The 24,507-nt window shown below is 42.0% G+C and overlaps 1 protein-coding gene across 3 annotated transcripts in view; it reads right to left on the bottom strand.

The window, feature by feature from the left end:
• LOC140303956 (calcium-dependent secretion activator 1) overlaps window positions 1-24,507 on the bottom strand; it is a 628,956-nt gene that overhangs the window by 248,250 nt on the left and 356,199 nt on the right. For all 3 annotated transcript variants that reach the window (XR_011915223.1, XM_072382952.1, XM_072382951.1), the window contains exon 16: window positions 11,453-11,559. Coding sequence is in view for 2 of the 3 variants with exons in the window: in XM_072382952.1 (XP_072239053.1) it covers window positions 11,453-11,559 (107 nt within the window). In the remaining variant the exon portion in view is untranslated. The remainder of the gene's footprint in view (window positions 1-11,452; window positions 11,560-24,507) is intronic.

The following is a 24,507-nucleotide window of genomic DNA, read 5'->3' as shown; positions in this document are numbered from 1 at the left end:
GAGGAGACTTCTTCACAACTCTGGGCTTAGGCATGAAAAATTACAAGCTTTTCTTCTTGCCCACTGAGGTAACATCAGCAGCTTCTTGACAGGCATGGCAGGGAGCTACTTGAGCTAACACTTAACTGCAGCTTGTTCACTGAATCAATCAAAAGAAAGGAGCTTGTGAGCTGTGCTGCATTCATATTTCCCCATTGAATACATGGAGTGTTAGCAACCATGTTATTTTCATGCACATCAAAAACACACTTTTCCATGCATCTCCACTCTTATTGGGCCTCTTAAGAGGCTCCATGGTGTTTGCTCATTCACATCAAGCTGTCAACCATGTAATGTGAATGTACCCAATAGCTTTCATGGTGATGGTTGCAGTGATTGGTTGGGGTGAGGAGATAGGAGTTCATGCATCTACTTCTTAGCAGTGGATGTTTGCTATGGGAAAGTTTATCAGGAGGGCATATTCAGTCAATGCCATTCTTGTAACAGCAACTAACATGTAGGAATACAATTGAGATTTGCATGTGTTTCATAGGCTTTGTATCCAAGTCTTAATCTAAAAATAACAACCATGAATGAGCATCTAAACAAACCCACATTAACTTCATGGTCAGTGCATCTTTAAAATTTAACTGCAAAATTTTTTGGGTCCTGCAAAACTAAAACTGACAGACATTTGTGTATGAGAATATGATTTCAGAAATTCCTTATATAAATGTCCAAAAACGTTTTTGTATTCCTATTTAACATATTTGGTCAGCAACATCGGTTCCAAGTTCGAATTGTATAAATTATTTTCTGTTTATATGTTATTCTTGCCCTTGATCATGAGTCAATCAGATAACTAAATGTAGATTGGAAAAAAAATACAAAAATTCAATTAAATATAACTCTTATGAGTGTTTTCACATTGGCGCTTCAGGGAGAAATTGTCTAGTTGTATAGTTACTCTACCTGGTATTTCCTTGGCTTCTAGTTCTAAAGTGAGGAACCTTGGAGTTATTTTTGACCAGAATTTATCATTTGACGCACATATAAAACAGCTTTCTAGGACTGCCTTCTTTCACCTTCGTAATATTGCTAAAATCAGGAACATCCTGTCTCAGGCTGATGCAGAGAAACTAGTTCATGCATTTGTTACTTCAAGATTGGACTACTGTAATTCTTTATTACTGGGCTGTCCCACATATTCTCTGAAAAGCCTCCAGCTGATCCAAAATGCTGCAGCCAGAGTTCTGATGAGAACTAACAGGAGAGATCATGTTTCTCCAGTTTTAGCTTCTCTTCATTGGCTTCCTGTTAAATTCAGAATAGAATTTAAGATTCTTCTCCTCACATAGAAAGCTCTTAATGACCGAGCTCCATCATATCTTAAAGTTCTCATTGTAAGATATTTTCCTAACAGAGCACTTCGCTCCCAAACTGCAGGTTTACTTGTGGTTCCCAGAGTTTCTAAAAGTAGAATGGGAGGCAGAGCCTTCAGTTATCAGGCCACTCTCTTGTGGAATAAGCTGCCAGTAAATGTCCGGGAAACAGACACCCTTTCCACTTTTAAGATTAGGCTTAAAACTTTCCTTTTGATAAAGCTTATAGTTAGGGACGGCTCAGGTAATCCTGAAACATCCCATAGTTAAGCTGCTATAGGCTTAGACTGCTGGGGGACCTCATCTGTCACACCTTTCCTCACTTTGCTCTCTTTTTCCTCCTGTTTAATTTCTCAAATGATATTATGTACATGTGACATTATTGTGGTTATTAACTTGTGTTTCCCTGTTCTAACAGGTATCCTTTGAATGGTGTTATGGTGTTTTTCCCCCCTCTTTTCCCTCTTTTCTGTCTTCTCAAACCCCAGCTGGTCGAGGCGGATGGCCACCCTTCCTGAGTCTGGTTCTGCCAGAGGTTTCTTCCTGTTAAAAGGGAGTCGTTCCTTTCCACAGTCGCCACAGGCACGCTCAGGACGGGAGATTGGACTGAAGACAAGTTTCGGTGCAATCTGTTGGTTTCCTTAGCTAGGATTTCATTGGATTATGATTACAATGAATGGAATTCCAATTGGCTTTCATCGGACTATACTATTTAAGTGCCTTGAAATGACATTTGTTGTAATTTGGTGCTATATAAATAAACTGAATTGAATTGAACTGAAAATTGGAGCTGATGTCATTCTAAAGTCTTTCCTTTAACAACCCACAAAGGAAGGGTTGGAGGCATAGCTTCCCATGGATTAATAATAATGTTCAAGACAAACATATAAATAATTTTTTTTAACCTCTGAGTTTATTTAGTTTAGTTTAGTTATTAACACTGCAACACTTTACTGAGACTTTTATTTTTACATTCTGGTTCAATTTATATTCCTTGTTTAGAGTTCAAATTTAAAACTTCTTACAAAGGGTTTGAAAAAGTTTATGGTGAGAGTTGAAATATGTTATTTTTACCACACTGCCATTTTGCTTGGTTACATGAAACCATAACACATATGTTACAACAAAACTTTGTCACTTCCTGATTGCATTTGGGGAACAACATAACTTGGTCAGGGTTAGAAGACAATCACGGTAAGGGCTACTATTATTTTCAGTTATATACACATATACACATGTGTGTGTATATATATATGTATATATATGTGTGTGTGTGTATATACTATATGTGTGTCTATATATATGCAGAGGGACGAAAAGAAAATCAAAAGCTGATATCCAAGTTTACGTCAAGTAAGACAATAAAAGCATTAAAGATATAAATAACATTAAACTGAACATCAACATACAAACAAGTGAAGTGCACAGGGTCCAGTTATAGAGAGTATGCCAGTTTGAACAGGTGAGTTTTGAAATGAGACTTGAATGATGTGATGGAGTCTGATTGTCTTATGTGTGGGGGTGGGGGTGGGGGTTCCAGAGCCTGGGTGCTGAGCAGTTGAAGGCTCGGGCTCCCATGGTACTGAGGCATGACGTGGGGATGGTTAGCCGTCCAGAACAGGATGAGCGGAGGGTGCGGGAGGGAGTGTGTTCGTAAAGGAGGTCTCAGAGGTAAGTGAGGGCTCGATTGTGGAGAGCTTTATAGGTGAGGAGAAGGTTTTTGTAGTCGATGCGGTATTGTACAGGGAGCCAGTGAAGTTGGATGAGTACAGGGGTGATGTGATCCGATGATTTGGTACAGGTGATGATCCGGGCGGCCGAGTTCTGAATGATTTGCAATCTGTTGATGAGTTTAGTGCAGTAGTCGATGCGGGATGTGACAAATGAGTGGACCAGGATTTCAGCGCTGGACTGGGTCAGTGATGGGTGGAGTCTGGAGATGTTGCGGAGGTGGAAGAATGCAGTCCGGTTGATGTTTTGAATATGGGGAGCAAATGAAAGGGTGCTGTCCAGAATGACGCCGAGGCTCTTGACTTGCTTGCTTGACTAACGCTGGTGATCCACTGGATTAGATACTGCCTCAGTTTACGATTAGCAAGGAGATGCTGGCAGTGGCTACTGCAGTGGGTCACAAGTATGAAGATTCTAGTCGTTAGTCTCTCCAATGGTAAAGCGAGCATCTTGCAAATAGACAGCAGATGAAGTATCTAATCCAGTGGATCACCAGTGTTTGTTACGTAGTTAACATAGAGAAGCTAGTCGCCCGCCTCTCAAGTGCTAATGCACATCTGAGATTGTAGATAATCCAATGAGTAGCTGCATAAAATACATGAATGACTACCGAGGTAGAACCAGTTGTTGACTTCTTATTTGTCACTGCTTTCTACCCAGTTACAGGTGCAGGCTTATCATTGTAGAAGGCAGTTGTTTGTCTGGTCCATGTTTACATATGCTTGTGCTTTTTCATACATTTTTAATTTGTATTTGTGAAACTCGAGGTCAAGATCAAACTCACATTTTGTTTTCAGCTTTCTTCCTGTTTGCTGAAACATTATGTTCCATAAATATTGTCATCTTTAGATTCCCATTTTTCATTGAGACTCAGACATTTTTCTATTCACTGAATTTGCTGTGACATTTTAGCACATCCCAACTTTTCTTTTTTTTAATTTCTTTTTTAAATTTCTTATGTGTTGGTGTCATCAAATTAAAATACAATTCTAACTTTTCATGATCCAAACTTTTTGTCTGTATCATTAGTTTTTTTTATTTAGTATGGTACAAATCATTTAAAATCCCCATCTTTTGTGTGGCTGTTTAGATATTGGAAACAGTTGGTAAAGGGTAGAAAAATGCAGTGGTCAGGTTCAAAACAAAAGAAGGACTTTCTCCTTAATCTTACATAATACAGGTAAATGAGAATACAATCAAGACGTGACATCAAGCATTTAAATTGATGAAAGTAAAATATTTTACAAATATTTTGTAATATTATGTGGATGTTATAAATTACACAAATTGATATAATGAAGTAAAAAATGTCTGGTAATTTTAGATATGGAGGACTCCTCAAGAGCATTATAGTACACTAACTGCAAGCTTTAACGTTTTTAATGATACAATGTTCTTGACTTACATACATGCCATTTTAATGAAGAAGAACAACATTTCCTTGACTTGATCTTATTCATTTTATAAGGACACACTCATTTCTGTAAATGTTCCTATGTTAACCATCAGGCTAATAATCAAATATAGTATTTTGATAGTAAGTCTTTTTGAAAATTTTGGTTAAAAGCCAATTCTTTTTTACATGAGTATGAACACTGAACTTGTGATGTTGCATGTGTTTTATTTTGTGAAGTGTTATAGCGCCTCCTGTGGTCTTTAGGAAGAATGCAGCCTTTTCACAGCATTTTTATGTCCGCATCCTCATTGGTTGTTCAGGTCAGATGATCTTCAGCTATCGAGTCTCATGATTAGTTGCAAAGTTCTGCTCATATTGAATTGGATTATATATTTATTTACATTATTTCGTTATTGTATTTACAGTTTCACATGATTAAAACAGCTTGGCATGAAACGCTGTATCTTCAATAAACGGAGTTCATGCACGTCCTGTCTACTCATCATTGAAGCTACGTAGCCACTTCAGTCAAGTTAAAAAGTGTTTAGCTGTCTGGTGATGTATGCCTTGCTACGCCAGAACAGTGCCAGAACAGTGTAAACACAGCAACTCAGCGGGTTCTGTACGGCAAATACTTTCATGAAAAGAGAAAGACTCCTCATTAGAAGCTTCAGCAGTGCCAGCCTAATCTCCCTGTATGTTTCAAGATGGATGCTGCGCACAGAATTTCACAGAAGGCAGGCTCATCAGTGAAATAGGGTGCTGCTGCCAGGTCAGTTTCTAGCGAGTCCAGCTCAAGCTCAAGAAGTTCATCTGCTAGCTTAGCAGCGACTAACCGGGGAGCGTTGTGAACGACCACAGCCACTCATGACCACAGCCGCTCACGACAACAGCCGCTCACGACCACAGCTGCTCACGACGCTCACAACCCGCCGCTTCTACTTCTTCTGCCGCCGGAAGCGGCCAGAGAAGCCGGAAACGGCCAAAGGGACTGGGCTTATATGTATAGCAACTAGCAGATATATATAATAATCCATCCATACATCCTGTTCCCTCTTTCACCATGGATTGTACTCTGGGCAGCCTTCTTACATTGAAAAGGAATGGCAGCTGAGCCCCCGGTAAGGCGCAAGCTAAAGTCTTAGCTGCACGTGCCTGCACATCCTTTGTTTAGAAAGAACATGAACTGCTAATAGAAAAGGCTGATGGAGGCTGCTCTAGCTACACTGAAGCTAGACAAAGAGATTGTAGCTGTCGAGTAGCTCTCGAGTCTACAGCACAAGATTTAGAAAAAGGCTCCAGAGCTTCCAACGTCGGGGCCCTTCCTCCTGAATTGCCACAGGAAAGGACCAGTGAGTATGCTGAGCGTCATTTACAGGAAGGCTGTAACCCTGTACTCACTGAGCCGCCACAGAATCAGCCTCAATTATACTATCTCGCTAAGTTGAACAGTGCAACTCCAAACCTCTATGATGGTCACACAGACACTACACCACATATCCAACCACTCCTCTACTGAAGCCAGATCCTGATGATGACACTCATAACTTCTACACTATGAGGCCAAAACAGCTATTCATACCTACTTTCAGCAAGTTTGACTCCTCAAACTCCCTTTGCTGACTGTACAGGGTTTGGGGATATTGCAAGATTCCTCGTTTGTTGGGAACTGCTTAGCTCCAGCATCACCGAATTAGACGATCGACCTGAAAGTTATTGGGCATGGAGGTCGAACTTCCTAAACTCCATTGAAGGAACAGACCTTACCTAAAGTGAGGAGTTCGACCTTCTATCCAAGTGGCTGGGTCCACAGTCTTCAGCGTATGTGAAGAGGATTAGAGCTGTACACATCAGCGACCCAGCCCAAAGCCTAGGAATGGTGTGGACTCGTCTTAATGGAGTGTGATGGATCGCCAGAGATGATAGAGAAAGCTCTCTTTGACAGACTGGAGAAATTTCCCAAGGTCTCTAATAAAGAGCCGCAAAAGCTCAGAGAGCTGGCCGACCTGCTACAAGAGCTAGCATCAGCACAGCGTGAGGGGAACCTACCTGGACTACCTTGCCTGGATACTGCGAGAGGTCTGACGCCCATGGTAGAGAAGTTGCCATTCAGTCTCCAGGAAAAATGTATCGCTTGTAGTAGTAATTACAAAGCACATTATTAGGTACATTTCCCACCATTCTCCAACTTTGTTGAGTTCGTATGCAGAGAGGCCTTCATTCGCAATGACCCAAGCTTCTCTCTGTCCTTATCAGCAGACACAATAATGAAACCAAATAACACAGTAATAAAGATGAGTAGCTCCAGAGGCTTCATCTCCTCACACAAGACAGAGGTCTCTCCTGTGCTTGATTCTGAATATACAGGGACCCCGTGTGTCCTATTCACAAAAAGCCTCACCCCCTTAAACATGGCAGAGGCTTTAGATCTAAAACGATCAAAGAATGCAAAGCATACCTTAAAGAAGCTGGCATATGTTTTAGATGTTGTTCGTCAAGCAAACTTTATGCCAAAGAATTCAAAATCACAGTACAGTGCAGCAGTGACAAACATGTAGCGGCTCTTCATCCTGGACCAGCGCCATGACTTAGCGAGACCCCTGAGTCAGAGAACGGCGGAGAGGAGAAGGGTGGGCAGTCTCCTAATGTGAATTCAAAGTGTACAGAGGTTTGTGGAGAGGGTAATCCCCCGTGCTCCTGCTCAAAGATTTGCCTAATCACAGTTCATCCCAAGGGTCAGCCAGACAGGTCGGTGAAACTCTACACTATCCTTGATGATCAGAGCAACAGATCACTCGCGAGATCTGAGTTCTTTGACCTCTTTGGAACTGGAGGGCACAGTCACGCTACACACTTCGGATATGTGCTGGCCTCACTGAGATGTCTGGGAGGAGAGCCACAAACTTTGTCGCAAAAACTCAGCATAAACCTCCCAACTCTCATAGAGTGTAACTACATCCCTGAAGATAGGACGGAGATACCTCCTCCTGAAGTAGCTAACTATCACACTCACCTCTGTTGCCAAGCATGTTCCTCTACTTGGTCCTGAGGCTCAGATCCTCCTTCTCCTCGGGCGTGATGTTCTACAAGTCCACTAAGTGAGCCTTGTAGAACATCACATTACAAGTGAGAACTTGTAAGTGAGACTGCAGAGCTCACCACTCGCTCGCATGCCAGTTAAACGCTCTGAAGGTGATTCTTTGGGAAGTAACATCTCCCAAAGCACAGATGAGGACAATGAGATTGCCCCCTCTATTGAAGACAAACAGTTTATCGAACTAATGGACAAAGAGGCGTTCATCAATGAAGGAAACAACTGGGTAGCTCCTCTTCCTTTACGTCCTTCAAGAGTACGCATGCCTAACAACAGGGAGCAAGCTAAGTTAAGTCCTTCTGTCGCACTCAATCATGCAGAGCTGGCTCCACCATTAGCTGGTACCTCCCCACATTTGGAGTGTACAACCCGCGCAAGTCTGGCAACATCAGAGTCATGTTCAATTCCAGCGCAAAACACCTCGGAGTGTCTCTCAATGATGTGTTGTTTACCGGGCCAGACACGACCAATAGTTTGTTTCATATTTCATAGATGTTTCATAGTTTTCTCGTGAGGAAAGATCATAGAAACTTTCTTCGTTTCACGTGGTTCAAGAATAATGACCCTACAGATAAGGTTGTCGAGTACCGGATGCGGTTCATGTATTCAGCAACAGTCCTTCTCCGGCTGTGGCCACCTACGTCCTCAGACGAGCTGCATTCTATGGTGAACCAGAGTTGGGCTCTGCAGCAAGAGAGTTCATACATAGAGAGTTCTATGTAGACAATGGCCTCGCATCACTGCCATCAGAAGATGAAGCTGTAAGCTTACTCAAAGCTGCGCGAGGTGTGCTGGGCATGCCTAACCTACATAGTCCAGTTTAGGACTGAATTGGAACCTGCGCAAAGACACATTCACCTTTCGGGTCTCCAGAACAGAAAAACCTTTCACACAGAGAGGTGTACTTGTTACGGTGAATAGTTTATTCGATTCGCTTGGCCTAGTAGTGCCAATCTCTATTCTCTGCTGAGAGAACTAACCCAAGACACCACTGACTGAGATGAGCCCCTCCCAGTAGATAAGGAAGGAGAGTGGATCGCTTGGAGAGATTCATTACAAGCTCTCCAACACTTTGAGACTCCTCATTACTACACAAGTACATCCATTTCTAACGCTCAGTGCGTAGAGCTGCACGTCTATTCGGATGCTTCTGTGAAGGCTATCGCTGCAGTGGCCTACTTGAAGTTGGATTTGGACGTTGGATTTGTCATTGGGAAGGCTAAAATAGCTCTTTTGTCTGTACATACCATCCCACGGCTCGAGCTGGGAGCTGCGGTCCTCACTGTCGAAATTGCGGAGCTGGTGTCCAGAAAACTGGATGTCAAGATTGATGACATGAAGTTTTACACCGACAGCAAAGTTGTGCTGGGTTATATTCACAATGTTACCCACAGATTTTACGTGTATGTCAGTAACAGAGTGGAGTGCATCAGGAAGCCCCGAACAGTGGCACTACATATCCACCAATCAGAATCCAGCAGATGTAGCAACTAGGCTGGCTCATCGGGCCCGAGTTCCTGCAGCTAACCATGAAATAAGACGCACCTATGGAGACATCTTATGGCCTTGTGAACACAGACTCTGATGCAGAAGTGTGCTGCCTCCTCACGACATGTACCGACACAAATCTGGACTGAGCGATTTGAAAGGTTCCAACCTGGCAGTCTCTCATCAGAGCTATCGCCACTCTGATTCACATCGCTGAGACCATGAGAACTAAGAGCACACAATGAAAAACAGGATGTAAAGGTTGGCATCAATGTTCAAAGATCCACATATCTGACAATCTGCTGAAAGCAAGACTGGTTATCATTAGATGTATCCAGAGTGAAACATATCACACTGAGATGTCTCATCTGAAGCAAGGACTGAGCATACCGAAGAGCAGTCCATTGAAGAAGTTGGATCCTACCTTTGACAGTGATGGACTCTTGAGAACTGGGGGCCGACTTCGTCATTCAACTCTCAAGACAGAAGAAATGCACCCTTTCACCTCATTCATTGTCCCTGGTCGCAGCCAAATCGGTGGTCTGCTCATCAGTTACTATCACAAGAGAGTTAAGCACCAAGGCCGTATCTTTACGGAGGGAGCGATACAGATACAGATACATACATATCTTTATGTACACGCTGATGGCATTTGGATGACTGGCGTCAAGAGGTGCGTTGCGAGACATATGTTCAAGTGTGTGATGTGTATCAAGCTCAGAGGAAGGACAGCTGAGCAAAAGATGGCCGAACTCCCTTCAGACCGGTTAAGCACAGAGCCACCTTTCAACAACGTAGGCATTCACGTATTTGGGCTTTGGACTATCTCTACCTGACACACACGTGGAGATGCTGCTTACAGCAAGAGGTGGGCAGTGATCTTTACCTCTCTCAGTGTGCATGCAGTTCATATAGAGCTGAGTGATGTGTGCCTTGCTACATGCTCAGGTGCCAGAACAGAACTATTTAATATAACTCAAATAAGAAACTAAACCAGGAGTGGGCAAACTTTTTGACATGCAGGCCAGAATGGGGCCGGGCCAGGAGCATTTGGACACACAATGTAATTTATCAAACCTGGGGATTGAAATGTATGAAAAACAGACAGAAGAAGGTGCAGATTTAAAGAAATCAACATTTAGTTGAAAAAAAATCAATGGAATCAATTTCAACATTCAGAACATATTATTACCCATCGAAAGAAACGGGTCTTTAAATTGAGAGCGATGTGCGGCGTGTTAATTAATCTACTGTACAGCTGCTGTGCGTAAATGCGCAAGTTGCTATTTTTTTCAAAACACAGTAGAGAAACTCACATTTCAGTCAGTACACAGAGATTCTTGATGAATGATGCAGTGAAGAAAAATAACATCCTGGTCCGGGTTTTCTTCTTTCACTTTATCTTGGATTCTTTTCAGCAGCCCAAGGTTTTTTCCAGTTAAATTTGGCGATCCATCCGTGGTGACACTGGCAAGTTTACTCCAAGGCAGCTTCATTCTCTCGATGACAGCAGACACCTGTTCATATAAGTCCTCTCCTCGCGTTTTCCCCTTCAGCGACTCCATGCTCAAAAGCTCCTCCGTTATCTCAAAACTGTCATTTATCCCTCAGATAAAAAGGCTTGCTAGCCTTTGCTAACTTGAATGCCAGCAAAAAACATGCTTTGGTACTTGACTCTTGAATCGCAGTTTGTCCGTGTAAGAAATTGTGCTGAGTCTGTAAATTAGCTGCCAACCTCTGAGCAGTAGCCGCCCGTTCTTGTGTTGACTGCTTGCTAGCGTAGTTAGCATGCTTTGTGGCAAAGTGACGGCTGATAATGTACTCTTTGAAAACTGCAACCATTTCTTGGCATATCAGACATACAGCCGTTGATCGGACTTAAGTGAAAAAATATTTTGTTGTCCACTCTTTAAACACTCAGCACTCAGCGTCCACTTTTCTTTTCTTTGGCCTGCTCATTTTTACCGAAGGGGGGAAATGGTAGCTGGAAAATTACACTCCAACAAAAGTCAATGTGTCTAGACTAGTGCGCCATCTATCGGGGAAACAAGGGTATTGCAGGGAAAGGGAAATGAATGAGGTTTTTACACATCCATGGGTTTTTACTATAATTTGGACAAGTTTGGCGGGCCGGATTTAAAAAGGCCCGGGGGCCTTAGTTTGCCCATGTCTGAACTAAACACTAATTTAAGAGTGTAAGAGACAAGTCCATTTTAACATGACAGCTACACCTATCTTGCTCTTGATCTTGCTCTATCTCTTCAGTTTCTTCATTGCACATATGGTGTGCTGTGATTTAACTATGTGTGTGTAAGTTTGTGTGTGTGCGCGTGTGTGTGTGTAAGCAAATACACGTGTATGCATGAAGACTGGCATACTGACCTCAGCATGGTGTTCCTCATTCTGCTGAAGTACCTCAATCACCAGCTCGGCCAAGCGGATGGTGTCCTCCAGTTTTTTGGCAGGGGTGATTAAATGCCCAACATCCTCTGAAGCACAAAGGTTACATATCAGCATAGGTCGGGAAATATCTGTAATGATATAGCTTTTGGGATACATCCAAAATGGAAAGTGCCCATGAACAACAGACTGCAACAGGGTATTAGAGGATATGCTGGAATAAAAACCTTAACTAAGCCTTTAACTTAGACTTAAAGACTATGTTTAGCAACAACAAATGCATTTGTGCCAAATTTACATGTACTGTATATATGCTGGGTGCCAATAATTTTAACAAGCCAGAATTATAATAGTTTGGCTCATGGAATAAGGATAATGTTGAACAGTTAAATTAACTGTGTGGAAATGAAACAACCTTGCTATTGATTCAAAACAGTGGAGATGAGCAAGCTAACACACATCTAAAGAGAACAGATAACACAACCAAGAAAGTAAACTATGTGCATTATAATAAATCATCGAATAATAATCCTCCCTGGAACTCTCGCGTTGCAAAACCAAAATGTAAATCACGTCTCCTGGACGTGGGAGGAAGTGAAACCGACCGGCCTTCACTTCCTACAAGACAGAGGAGCTCTTCTACCCCTGTACATAGGAGGAAACAGGACTGGACATCTGTGAATGGGAAGGTTAACAACAAACCTCCAAAACAACTGAGTGTGAAACTGCAGAACAGATTTGCTCCACTGTTGAAGGACTCTGGATCTCTATTGGATGGCCATCCATCCCAAAACAGCAAGTTAAGGACTGAAAACCTGTTGAAAAGTGAAAGGCCACAGAGAAAGCTAAAGGCTGAGCCTGTGGCCCACCAATGGTCATTGATCATTGGTCATTGACTAGTGGTAAACAGTGACTGCATGTTAAACAGAAGCAAAGCTAAAAAAAAAATGTGACTACACTGTGTTAAGAACTCACGAAGGCTTTTATTTTGGAAAGAAGACAAAGGAAGTGGCTTTGCGCACTTTTTTGCTACGTGACGCTCTGAGGTGCAGTTAAGGTAAGAACATAATACTACAGTTTCTTTAAGACTCTCACAACAATGTTTTGCCAACCTCTGTTCCATATGGGCGGTTGGGCCTAACTTGGTTCAGTTTGTATACAAAACTGTTCTTAACCAACACTGCAGGTGTGTTTAACTTTAGTTAGCTCTCCATCTGGATAAACGTAGATCTCTCCACTGTGTCAGTGAAGTTAGTGTCTGTCGTGTGTTGAATTGAATCAGTGTTGCCAGGTGGGAAATGTAGTATTATCGTACCAGAGACATAAAATTATCGTATTTTGAGGGAAATTATCGTACACCTGTCATAACCAAAATAACAAGTCTATTGATGCACTATAGTCACTCGAGTGTTGAATAGCGTCTAAAGCTAGATTTACACTAGTCCGGAACGTTGCCAGCGTCGACGTGACGTCTTCCATTGAGCATTCGAAGTTCTGCGTCGAGGGATCAGTTGCTCTGCAATTCTCCATGCCGGTAGGAAGGTGTGGCTGTATGTTTGTGTGGTTTCAGTGGTTATGGCCGAATCCTTGCTTTTTCTTCCGGTCACAGTTAACAACAGTAACCAATGGCAACCGAGGTGGAGCAGCTGTATTTGCAGTCGGAGCTCATCAATATTGAAGAACAAATGCTTAAATTGCAAATGTTGAAGCACAGGCGACAGAGAAGACATTCGCGGGGGTGGTCTGCACGACCAGCCGAGGATGAACGTGGCTGAATGAGGCTGAACAACCAGTGTTTCAATTCATTGTGTGCAAATCCACTTTAGATCATTTCCAATGTCTTCAAAGAAGAAGTGGAAAGAAGTGATTCTTTGCCGTATACAGACATAAAATCTGGAAAAAGTAACTGCTGGAAATTACATTCTGAGGGGACCAATCACAGCCCTTACGGCCCGCGTCGAGGCGACGAGTAGTTAGAATTTTTGGGAGGCGCACGTCAGGTTACGGCGGAGTGGTAATCGGCGACATAGCTAAGTACCGACGTCGTTGACATCACGTGGGAGCATAAACTACGTATAACAGGCACTCACGGCTTTGCGTCAGTACGGAATGGATTCATCAGCAGCCCCACAGTTGCGTTAGGCTAAATGTCCCCGTAAACAATGACGAGTGGGAACTAATGAGCCATATCATGAGGCCTGGAGGCCAACTACTGTTAGGAACTTCTGAGGCAAACGCATGCACGTCATTCGTAGCTCACATAGAAAAGCACGATTGGCTTGAAACTTGTCACATGGAAATGGAAATGCCTTCAGGGTTCACAAAAAAGTCAGACACACAGTTGCGACAGGCTGATTACAACCGATTACAACCACACATTCACAGAATGGTCAAATTATCATATATTTGGCCTTTTTTGGGATTAGTGATCGTACACAGGACGAAATTATCGTACAAATACAATAATTATCGTACACGTGGCAACACTGAATTTAATTAACAGTCAACAACAGTATTATATCACTGTTGCTACTGTGGTGTTGGTACAGTACAAATAACATGTTGCTTTTCATTGCGTTGGTGGACACATTTTCAATTACAACAGTATGAAATGAAGGTAGGGAGATATCTTTAGTTTCTTCAATAAGAAGAAAATTAGCAGGGAGAATGCAAGTGACCAGGAGGAATATGAGTGTCAGAGTGAATGCAGCCTGGCCTGGCTGCTAGTACAGAGCAAAATATCCAGGGCCAGACCAGCATTCTTGGACCTCCAGGTGAAAATGCAGGTATGAGGGAAAAGCTTTCAAATGTGTAATGTCGTGTTCTGCGCAATTTTAAGTTATTCAGTGAATGGAGCAATTTAAATGTTTCTTTTAATACCTCCTTTTTAATCACGGTATAAAACGGGCACTATGCACATAAATGTTGTATTTGTATTGTATGTATTTGTTAAATATCTGCAATTTATGCTATATGTTATAAAAACATAATCATGTACGCTTAATTAAAAATAAAATTGAATCATGTATGTTCAATTAAAAATAGAATTAATGAAATTTTGACTGTGTCACTCAAAAGTTTCAGATGTACAAAGGGAGAGGACTGAACCTGGCGACCATGCTGACTCAGATGAGAGCTCCAGTAGCTCCAGCAGTTGCAGCAGCTGCACCAGCAACAGGAACCTCCCAGTTCAGGCTACTTTTGCTACACCAAAAGGTCCACAAGGTAGAATATTTATTAAAAATGCTATTAACCTTCACCAGCAACATGTGAATTACTTATTTGTATTACTTGGCTGCTGAAATGCAGTTGTTGTCCCCCCTTAATATATTTAAAAAGCTAAATCTTGACAATCTAAATGTTACTTTGGAGTTATCATTGCTTAATGATCCAACTCAACTTTTAAAAAGTTAAATAAAATGTTAAACATCTTTAAAAATTAACTTAATTCTTTTTCTTCTTCTTCTTAATTCCTCTATTCCTATATTTTTCAGACATTGGCTGTGGGAACAAGAACAAAAGCATATTTTTGTCTTTAAATGTCAGTGTTGATCATGACTATTAACAGACTCATTTTGGATTTATTTTGAATATTTCCAGACATTTCTCAAACCAGAGCTGCAGGTCCTGCAAAACCTATCCTGAAGACCTTCCCTCGTGCTCAGCACGGACAGGGTAGGACCAGGGCCTTCAGCGCTTCCTGGCATAAAGACTATACCTGGCTTGAATACTGTCAGTGCCAGGATAGTGCTTTTTGTTTTGCATGCAGACATTTTTTGCTGCCCTCTGTTCAGGAGACAACGTTTAACTCAGCTACTGGCTTTTCAAAGTGGAAAAAGGCCATGTACAAAGATGGAGGTTTCCGCTTACATGCTAGAGCAGAGCACCATCTTAATGCCATGGTGGCATGGACGGAGTATCAGAGGGGTGTTGAGAACAATACATCTTTACTCCAGGCAGTGGACAAACAGTACCAAGAAAAGGTAGAGGAAGTACATCAAAACAGTTGCTGATGTTTTGCTCTGCACAGTCACTCAGAACATAGCACAGCATGGCCTTCGGGAGTCTGAGGACTCAGGAAACAAGGGCAACGTTTTGGCCATTTTGGAGCTCATAGAATAATCCCCTTAATAAAACAGAAAATGAGTCATAGCAATACCAAGTACTCCAGCAACCATATTCAGAATGAGATTTTAGAGGTTTGAGCAGAGAAAGGACATTATTGAAGAGGTAAAAGAAAGTGGGGTGTTCAGTATTCTTGCTGCAGACTTAAAAAAACAGGAACAGATTTCATTAGTACTCAGGTAGCCTACTACTACAGAGGTACAGTGCATGAAACCTTCATGCATATCGAGCATGCAGACAAACTTGATGCTGCTGGGCTAACTGAAAAAATAGCCTGCCAAAGTACAGTTTAGAATATAGAGAACAGCTGGTGGGGCAGGGCTATGATGCGGCTTCAGTGATGAGTGGCAAGCATAGTGGTGTGTCTGCAAGGATACAGTCCTTGGCCAAGCATGCCTTTCATGTGCACTGCAATGCACATTGCCTAAATTTGGTTATTGTGGACACAGTCAGAGCAGTTCCAGATGCATCATGCTTTTTTTCCTCTATGTGTTTCTGACACGTTCCTCTGTCCACCGGAAGTGGCAGGACATACAGCACTCAATGTATCAGGAGGATCTGCCTCGAGAGTTGCCCAGACTCAGTGATATTACGTGGGCTTGCAGGTATTATGCCTGTCGAAACCTAATGGACCGACTTCCAGCTGTGCTACAAGTCCTTCATGACATTGATGAGGAGAATAATGGAGACAGAAGTGTAGAGGCATGTGGACTGCGAGGGCAGCTAAACCTAGATTCCATTGGCCTTCTAGCAACCTTTAGAAGAATACTTGGAGATACAAAGGTTTTGAGTGATATGCTGCAGTCCTCATCAGTGGACCTCGCCCGAGCAATTGACCTCATTGAGGCACTGCAGGACTCAATAGTAAAATACAGAGATGAATCATTTTTAGACCAGCTGTGGACAGAAGTGCTAAGCATGGCTCAGCAGTGCAACTTCAGCACAGAGAGGATGTCTAAAAAGGCAACCTAAAAGAAGCTCTACTCTTAACGACAGTGTTGTCATGTCCACACTTGGTCAGCGTTACAGTAACATCGGCAAGGATTATTTTTGTAAGACTGCTTACTATCCAATCCTAGACCGTATAAATGCTCAGCTATAGAGATGGTTTTCAAAAACCAATCACAGTTGGTTTTCATCATGAGAGGGATTCAGGAACTCAATCCTAAAAGCAACAGCTTTTTGGATCTGGAAGCGGATCTGGGAGAGAAAGGAGACAGCTGGAATGAAGAATCTCACCAGTTTGCTTGATTTACAGAGTTCCTGGAACCATTTAAAGAAGTCTTCTATGAACTGTTCAGGTTGTGCAAAACTGCTCTGGCCCTACCTGTAAGCACAGGTACTGTGAACGCAGTTTTTCTGCATTGAAACTGATCAAAAATCACTTGCGCACCACCACGAACAATGAAAGACTGAGTGATCTTGGGGTGCCAAGTGAGGAGTCCAAGAGAGCCAAGGCCTTGGATAAGGACGAGTTTGTGAGGTAGTTCAGCAGCAAACACGGCAGGTGTCAGCACCTCCAAATTAGTGGAATTTAATTCAGTTCAGTTTTATTTACATAGCGCCAAATTACAACAATTGTCATCTCAAGGTACTTAAATAATATAGTCCAATTCAAGCCAATTGGAATTCAATTCATTGTAATTGAGTTGAGCTCAACGTTAAGTGGAACTTGATCTGATTGTGATACGGAATGCATAATTGTTTGTTTAACTGCTATGTTCACTGTACAGAGCTAGAAGCACTAACTTCTGACTAACTTTGTACAACAAACATCTTCATGTTCTGTGTGTTACCACTTGGTAAGAATATCCAGCAGGTTTAATGTAGTCAAGAAAAGCAATTTTTTGTTACTTTTGGGTGGTCCCCCCAGTTTAAGTGTTGTTACCCCTTGTGCCCACCACAAAAAAATTCTCTGGACCCGCCTCTGCAAACGATGTGTCCAAGCAACAATCTGAGGTTCTGAAGCGGGACTGTATTGGATTATTAAACCCAGTGAGCCCGCTGAATGTAACTGTATTCATTAGTGGACCTGTACCACCCGTCAGAGGTGGAGAGGAAAGATTCAGCAGGTTGTTGGCACTGACTAAATGGCTTTTATTGGCATGTGCTGAACACTCAGTGCATTTTATTAATAATTTAAAAAATTTTTGGGAACGCAGGCATCTTTTTAAGGCAAATGGATTTAATTTTAACAAGTCAGGGTTGAAACTATTCACCTCCAACATGTTTTATTTCCTATGTCATCTATCTGTGCTCTGTGCCAAGCCTGAGATAAACGAGGAGTTATCTCATAGAGAGGAACAAACAAATCCCAGCAGAAACCTTGAGGAGTAACTCCATCTGCCCCCCCCACCTGAGAAGAGCTTTGAAAAGGAGAGACATCAGAGGCAAGAAGAGGGGTCTTTATTTGCCCCAAACCCTCTCAACAGCACTAAGGACCAGGACCAGGACCTTCCCCTGCCCCCCAAACCCCTGACAGGTCATCGCGCTTCTCACCCTCCTTTTCTCACTCCTCCTCTCACCTGAAATTCACTGAGCAGATGATGGAGGGGGTCAACTCTGGGCTCAGATCTACCCCCCAGCCCAATCCCTTTTTGTCCCCCATAAACCCCCCCAACAGAGCGGCCAAAGGTTCACCACCAAGCCTCTCCCCCACCAGAGCAGCCAAAGCGACGGAGCTCAGCCCCTCCCCCTCCTGTCCGGGCTGCAAAGATTATGACAGTCTTGACTTTTCCCAGGACAAGCTGGAACCCTGTTTATCAGAAGGTTTTAAATTTCTGTACTTTTAGGTGACAGAAGGAGAAATGTGACCCAGTCAAAACACAGAGAGTTGAACTCTAAAAGATCTTTAAAGACACTAATCATACCTATACGCGGTCTTACCATGAAGGCAAAGGTAGGCAATTGCCTGGGGCCCCCAACCTGAGGGGGCCCCCGACCAGCTGCCCCCTCCCCGTTAAGCAGGGATTGGGGCCTCTGGACAGTAGCCCCAAACCATTGTGTTTATAAATTGTAATTGTGTATGTTTAAATGGAAAACAAAGACAAAAAACAAACAAACAAAAAACATGAAAATGCCCCAATCGTATTATATCCCCCCCCCCCCCCCCCCCCCCCCCCCCCCCTCCTGTTATAATGGACTATTCCCTGCCTGAACGCGTGAAGCCCAAACGTCAGCGCGAAAGTCGGAAATGAAGTGGAAGTGACAAGTACGGTTTGTTGACAGTTAACTTAAAATGAAGCGACAATATCCAAGTGGGGCTAATAATAAAAGGAGAAAGCGGGAGGAAACAAAACAAAAGAACGCTATGCACCCCAAACTTACAAGTTTTTTTTAATGTGCCAACAACGCCTGTTGACTCTAACAACGTTAATGTCGAGCCAGTCGTTGAAGATTCAGGGGAGCTACCAGTATGTGATGAGCTATCAGACGAGCTGATGGATGACAAGCCGACCAATTTGGAAGAAATAGTTGATGAGTTGGTGAGTAGCCCAGAGTCTTCTGAACACCGCGAAAGTGATGTAGTATTGGGAGATGACCCGGCGCTGTGGCTAGCGGTTGTTAACGAGAGGGAACAATGCAACATTGTGATGAAAGGACCTGTTCAACTTGAGCTAGAGTTACCCCGAAACGAAGAATTCGATTCACAAAAGTCTATTATTTCATGTTAATGAGGAACGGGGAGAAAATCAACAGGTCCTGGCTAGTCTACAGCAAGTCCAAGGATTCTGTCATGTGCTTCTGTTGCCGGCTTTTTGGTGATGGACATACACAGCTGAGCTCCAACACCGGCTTTAGCAACTGGGAAAACCTCCAAGCTCACCTTAAGCAACATGAGAGGTCTGCCCAACACATCTCACACATGGATGCCTGGCACACACTGAGCACTCACCTTCGAAGTGGCACAGTTATTGATCATGTGAGACAGGATCTCATAAATGCTGAAGCTACTAGATGGAAAGAAATTTTAAAAAGATTGCTTGCCATTGGTAGCCATCTCACTGAGCATAATCTGGCATTTAGAGGACACAGAGAGAAGCTGTATGAATATGGCAATGGCAATTTCCTGGGACAAGTGTAATTAATGGCTCAATTTGACCCCGTCATGAAGGAGCATCTGTGGAGAATTCAAGAAAAACAGCTCACAGATACATACCTCAGTAAGCATATTCAAAATGAATGAGCATGCCTTGTTGCACAGTGTACCACTGATGCATTAGTAGAGCAATGTCACCTTTACATCAACCTCACTCCCATACACCCACTCTCTACTACTCCAACTAAGTTCTCTCTCTTTCTCACTCACACAACTGTCTGGTGAGTTTTCTTTTTAAAAAAAAAATAAAAATTGTGTATTTTTACATATACTGGTGTTATATTTTAAACTTATTTCTCACATTCTTCTCTTTATTAAATGCAAGTGCAAGTGTTAAAAGAACGGTTTTGAAGGGCCCCCTAGCTAAGTTCGCCTTGGGCCCCCAAATTGCTAAATCTGCCACTGATCATACCTTGTGTGCCACAGACTGCTCCCAAACACAAGGGGGCAAATAATAACTCTAAAACACTTAAGTTGGCTTCATTAAATGTTAGGTCTTTAGCTGGGAAAACATTCTTAATTAATGGTTTTATCACTGAGCACACCCTGGATTTTATGTTTTTAACTGAAACTTGGTTGGAACAAAATAATAGTGCTGCTGTTCTCATTGAGTCGACCCCTCCTGGTTACAGTTTTATCAGTGAGGCCAGAGTGAGCAGGAGAGGAGGATGGGTCGCAGTCCTATCTTCAATTAATCATTTCAATGTAAGCAGTTATCTCCTGGAAGTTTTCAGTCCTTTGAATATATGGCTATACAGCTGAAGGCCTCACCCAGAGTCCCGTTTCTGAATGTTTACAGGCCCCCCAAATACTGTGCAGACTTTTCTGATGACCTCAGTGAACTGCTGTCTATGATATGTGTTGATTTTGACTGTATAATTATTGTTGGTGATTTTAACATCCATATGGACAACCCTCAGGACAGAGGAACTAAAGACCTGAGTAACACTCTGGACAACTTTGGGCTGACTCAGCATGTAACAGAGGCCATGCACAATAGGGGGCACACTCTAGACTTACTGATCTCTAAGGGTCTGAGCATTTCAAAGATTACTGTGTCTGATGTGGGCCTGTCAGACCATTCCTGTGTTTTCTTTGAGAGTACGATTTCAGTGCACACAAATGTCTCAACAGCAGTGATCTCAAAATAGTGTGTAACTGAAAACAGTAGTGAGACCTTTAACCAGGTCTTCTCTTTAACACCTGCCCTGTCCGGGGGTTCAGTCAGTGAGCTCGTCAGTAGCTTCAATGCTACAATGTTAAATGGTATGGATACTATTGCTCCCATCAAGGTGAAGCTTATCTCTGGAAGGAAGAAGTCTCCATGGCGAAATTCCACACTGGTGAAAAATGGGAAAAGAGAGTGTCGGAAAGCTGAGCGCAGATGGAGAAAAACAAATCTCCAGGTTCATTATGACATATAAAGAGAAACTTCATTCTTATAATTTACAACTGAGGAATGCAAGGAAATCCTACTTCTCTGACATCATCACCAAAAACAGTCATAATGCTCGGGCCTTATTTGCTACAGTTGACAGGCTAACAAATCCTCCTTTGTCAGCAGCAACTGAACTTCATTCCACCATGGCCTGCAATGACTTTGCCAAATTCATCACAGACAAAGTCCAAAATATTATACAAGTTGTTGGTACATCAGCAGCAGGTTCAGCATATGTACCGCATTTAAACACCATGACACTGTCTCAACCCATAAACAGTAAAAACCTGGAGGACATCTTACGTCACCTGAACTCCTCCTCTTGCTGTTTAGACATCCTGCTAACAGGTTTTTTCAAAGGGGTCTCAAAGATTTTGTTGTCAGACCTGTTACTGATCGTGAACTTGTCCTTAATGTCAGGTGTGTTTCCAGAGCCACTAAAAACAGCTGTAATTAAACCTCTGCTGTAAAAGGACAATCTTGACAAGACACAAATGAACAACTACAGGCCCATCTCAATTCTCCCATTTTTAAGTAAGATCATTGAAAAAGCGTTTTTTCAACAGCTTAATTTCTTTTTAACACAAAATAACTGCTATGATACCTTCCAGTCAGGTTTTAGACAGCATTGCAGCACTGAGACTGCTCTGACCAAAGTGTTTAATGACATATGTCTGAATACAGACGGTGGAAAAATGTCAATCTTAACTTTACTGGATCTCAGTGCTGCTTTTGATACAGCTGACCACAATATATTATTCAAACGACTGGAGAACTGGACGGGTCTTTCCGTAACTGTATTAAACTCGTTTAAAACATACTTGGAGAAAAGGAAGTACTTTGTGTCAATAGGTAACTTTACATCTCAGCAGACAAGAAGCACATGTGGCGTTCTCCAAGGTTCAATCCTGGGACCTCTTCTTTTAACATCTACATGTTCCCACTGGCACAGATTAAAAATAAATAAATAAATAAACTACCATAGCTGTGCAGAGGACACACAGACATATATTACAATGTCACCAGGAGACCGAGGCCCTGTACAGGTCCTTGGTAAATGCATTGAGGAGATTAATGACTGGATGTGCCACAACTTCTCCAGCTAAACAAAAACAAAACTGATGTAATTTTCCTTAGAGCTAAAGAGAAATGATTGCAGGTCACCACAGAGCTTCAATCTATACACCTAAAAACTACCAACCAGGCCAGAAATCTGGGTGTAGTGATGGACTCAGACCTAAATTTGGAAAAACACATTAAGGCAATAACAAAGTCAGCCAACAATCACCTTAAGAATATATCAAGGTTAAAAGATCTGCTGTCCCAGCAGGACCTGGAAAAACTAGTCCATGCGTTCATCTTTAGTAGGCTTGATTATTGTAATAGCATCTTTACAGGTCTACCTAACAAGTCAGTTAGACAACTTCATCTCATTCAGAACTCAGCTGCTCAATTCCTCACTAATACCAAAAAAGTGGACCACATCAGTCCAGCTCTGAGGTCTTTACACTAGCTGCCTGTCCATCAGAGGACAGACTTTATAGTTCTGATCCTATGTCTATAAAGCTCTGAATGGTCTAGGACCAAAATACATCAGTGACCTCCTGACCCACTATGAACCTTCCAGACCCCTCAGGTCATCTGGATCCGGTTTTTTATCAGTTCTCAGAGTCAGAACCAGACATGGAGAAGCTACATTCAGCTTCTATGCTCCACATGTCTGGAACAAACTCCCAGAAAGCCTCAGATCAGCTGAAACACTCAGAGTATTTAAGTCCAGGTTGACGCTCTATGCATTTGAATAGAGCTCCAAATAACCTTGAGTTTCAAAACGTAATCATATTTTAACTACTGATTTTATCATCATTTACATTTTTATCATTTTTATTAGTTTATTTTGTCTTATATTTCATATTTATCATTTCATTACATTTTTATTCAATCTTATCTTTATTGTTCTGATTTTATCTATTGTTCTTCTTTCTTTTTTTGTTTAAATTCTAAATCATGCTTTTTATTTCTGTTTTAATGTCTCAGCACTTTGAATCACATTGTTGTTGAATTGTGCTATACAAATAAACTCTCCTTGCCTTGCCTTGTATTTGATCCCCAATAACAACCAGACTGTTCAATGAGGTTTTCTCCTCTATCAAAACTTCCATATTGGAGTTGATCAATCTGTCTTTGTTGACGGGATATGTACCTCAGACTTTTAAGATTGCTGTAATTAAACGTTTACTTAAAAAACCTACTCTTCATTCAGAAGTGTTAGCTGGCCCAATCTCCCTTTTTTCCTTATAATTCTTAAAAAAATTGTTGCAGCTCAACTTCATCATTTACACAGAAATAATCTGTTACAATAGTTTCACTCAGGATTCAGAGTGCATCATCGCACAGAAACAGCACTGCTGAAAGTTACCAATGATCTCCTCTTAGCCTCTGATAGCGGACTTGTGTCTGTACTTGTCCTGTTGGATCTCAGTGCTGTATTTCATACAATAGATCACATAAATCTGTTACAGAGACTTGAACATGTAATTGGGATTAAAGGAACTGCATCAGGCTGGTTTAAGTCGTATGTCTGATAGATCCCAATTTGTTCTTGTAAATTAATAATCTTCCTCACACACCAGAGTAAGTCATGGAGTTCCTCAGGGTTCTGTGCTTGGACCATTTGTCTTTACTCTGTACATGCTTCCATTAGGTAACATTATCAGACAGCATGGTATAAATTTCCATTGCTATGCTGATGATACTCAGCTGTACGTATCTATGAAACCAGATGAAACCAATAGGTTGGTCAGACTACAAGCATGTCTTCAAGACATAAAGACCTGGATGACTCAGAACTGTCTGCTTCTAAATTCAGACAAAACGGAAGTCATTATCTTTGGACCTGAGTGCTTCAGGGAGAAATTGTCTAGTTATATAGTTACTCTAGACGGTATTTCCTTGGCTTCTGGTATTACAGTACCTTGGAGTTATTTTTTACCAGAATTTATTATTTGATGTACATATAAAAAAGGTTTCTAGGTCTGCCCTCTTTAACCTTCGTAATATTGCCAAAATCAGGAGCATCCTGTCTCAGACTGATGTAGACTAGTTCACGCATTTGTTACTTCAAGATTGAACTACTGTAATTCTTTATCACTGGGATGTTCCGCAAATTCTCTGAAAAGCGGTCACATATGTTAATTTTGTTATGTTAATTTCTTGGCTGCACTTCAGCTGCACTCCATCACCAATCACCCTCCCCAGTATTTAGTTTCAAGGTTTTCTCATGCACATAGCCAGATCCTCACCGTCATGGATGCCAAGCCAAGTCACTCATGCAATGTTATGTTTGTCCAAGTTACGTTTCTTCAATTTTTTTCA

The sequence above is a fragment of the Leuresthes tenuis genome, unplaced genomic scaffold, assembly GCF_036924035.1.
Source record: "Leuresthes tenuis unplaced genomic scaffold, fLeuTen1.0.hap1 SCAF_3, whole genome shotgun sequence".
NCBI lineage: Eukaryota > Metazoa > Chordata > Actinopteri > Atheriniformes > Atherinopsidae > Leuresthes > Leuresthes tenuis.
The sequence above is the reverse complement of the archived record's forward strand: the minus strand, read 5'-3'. Positions and strand labels throughout refer to the sequence as shown.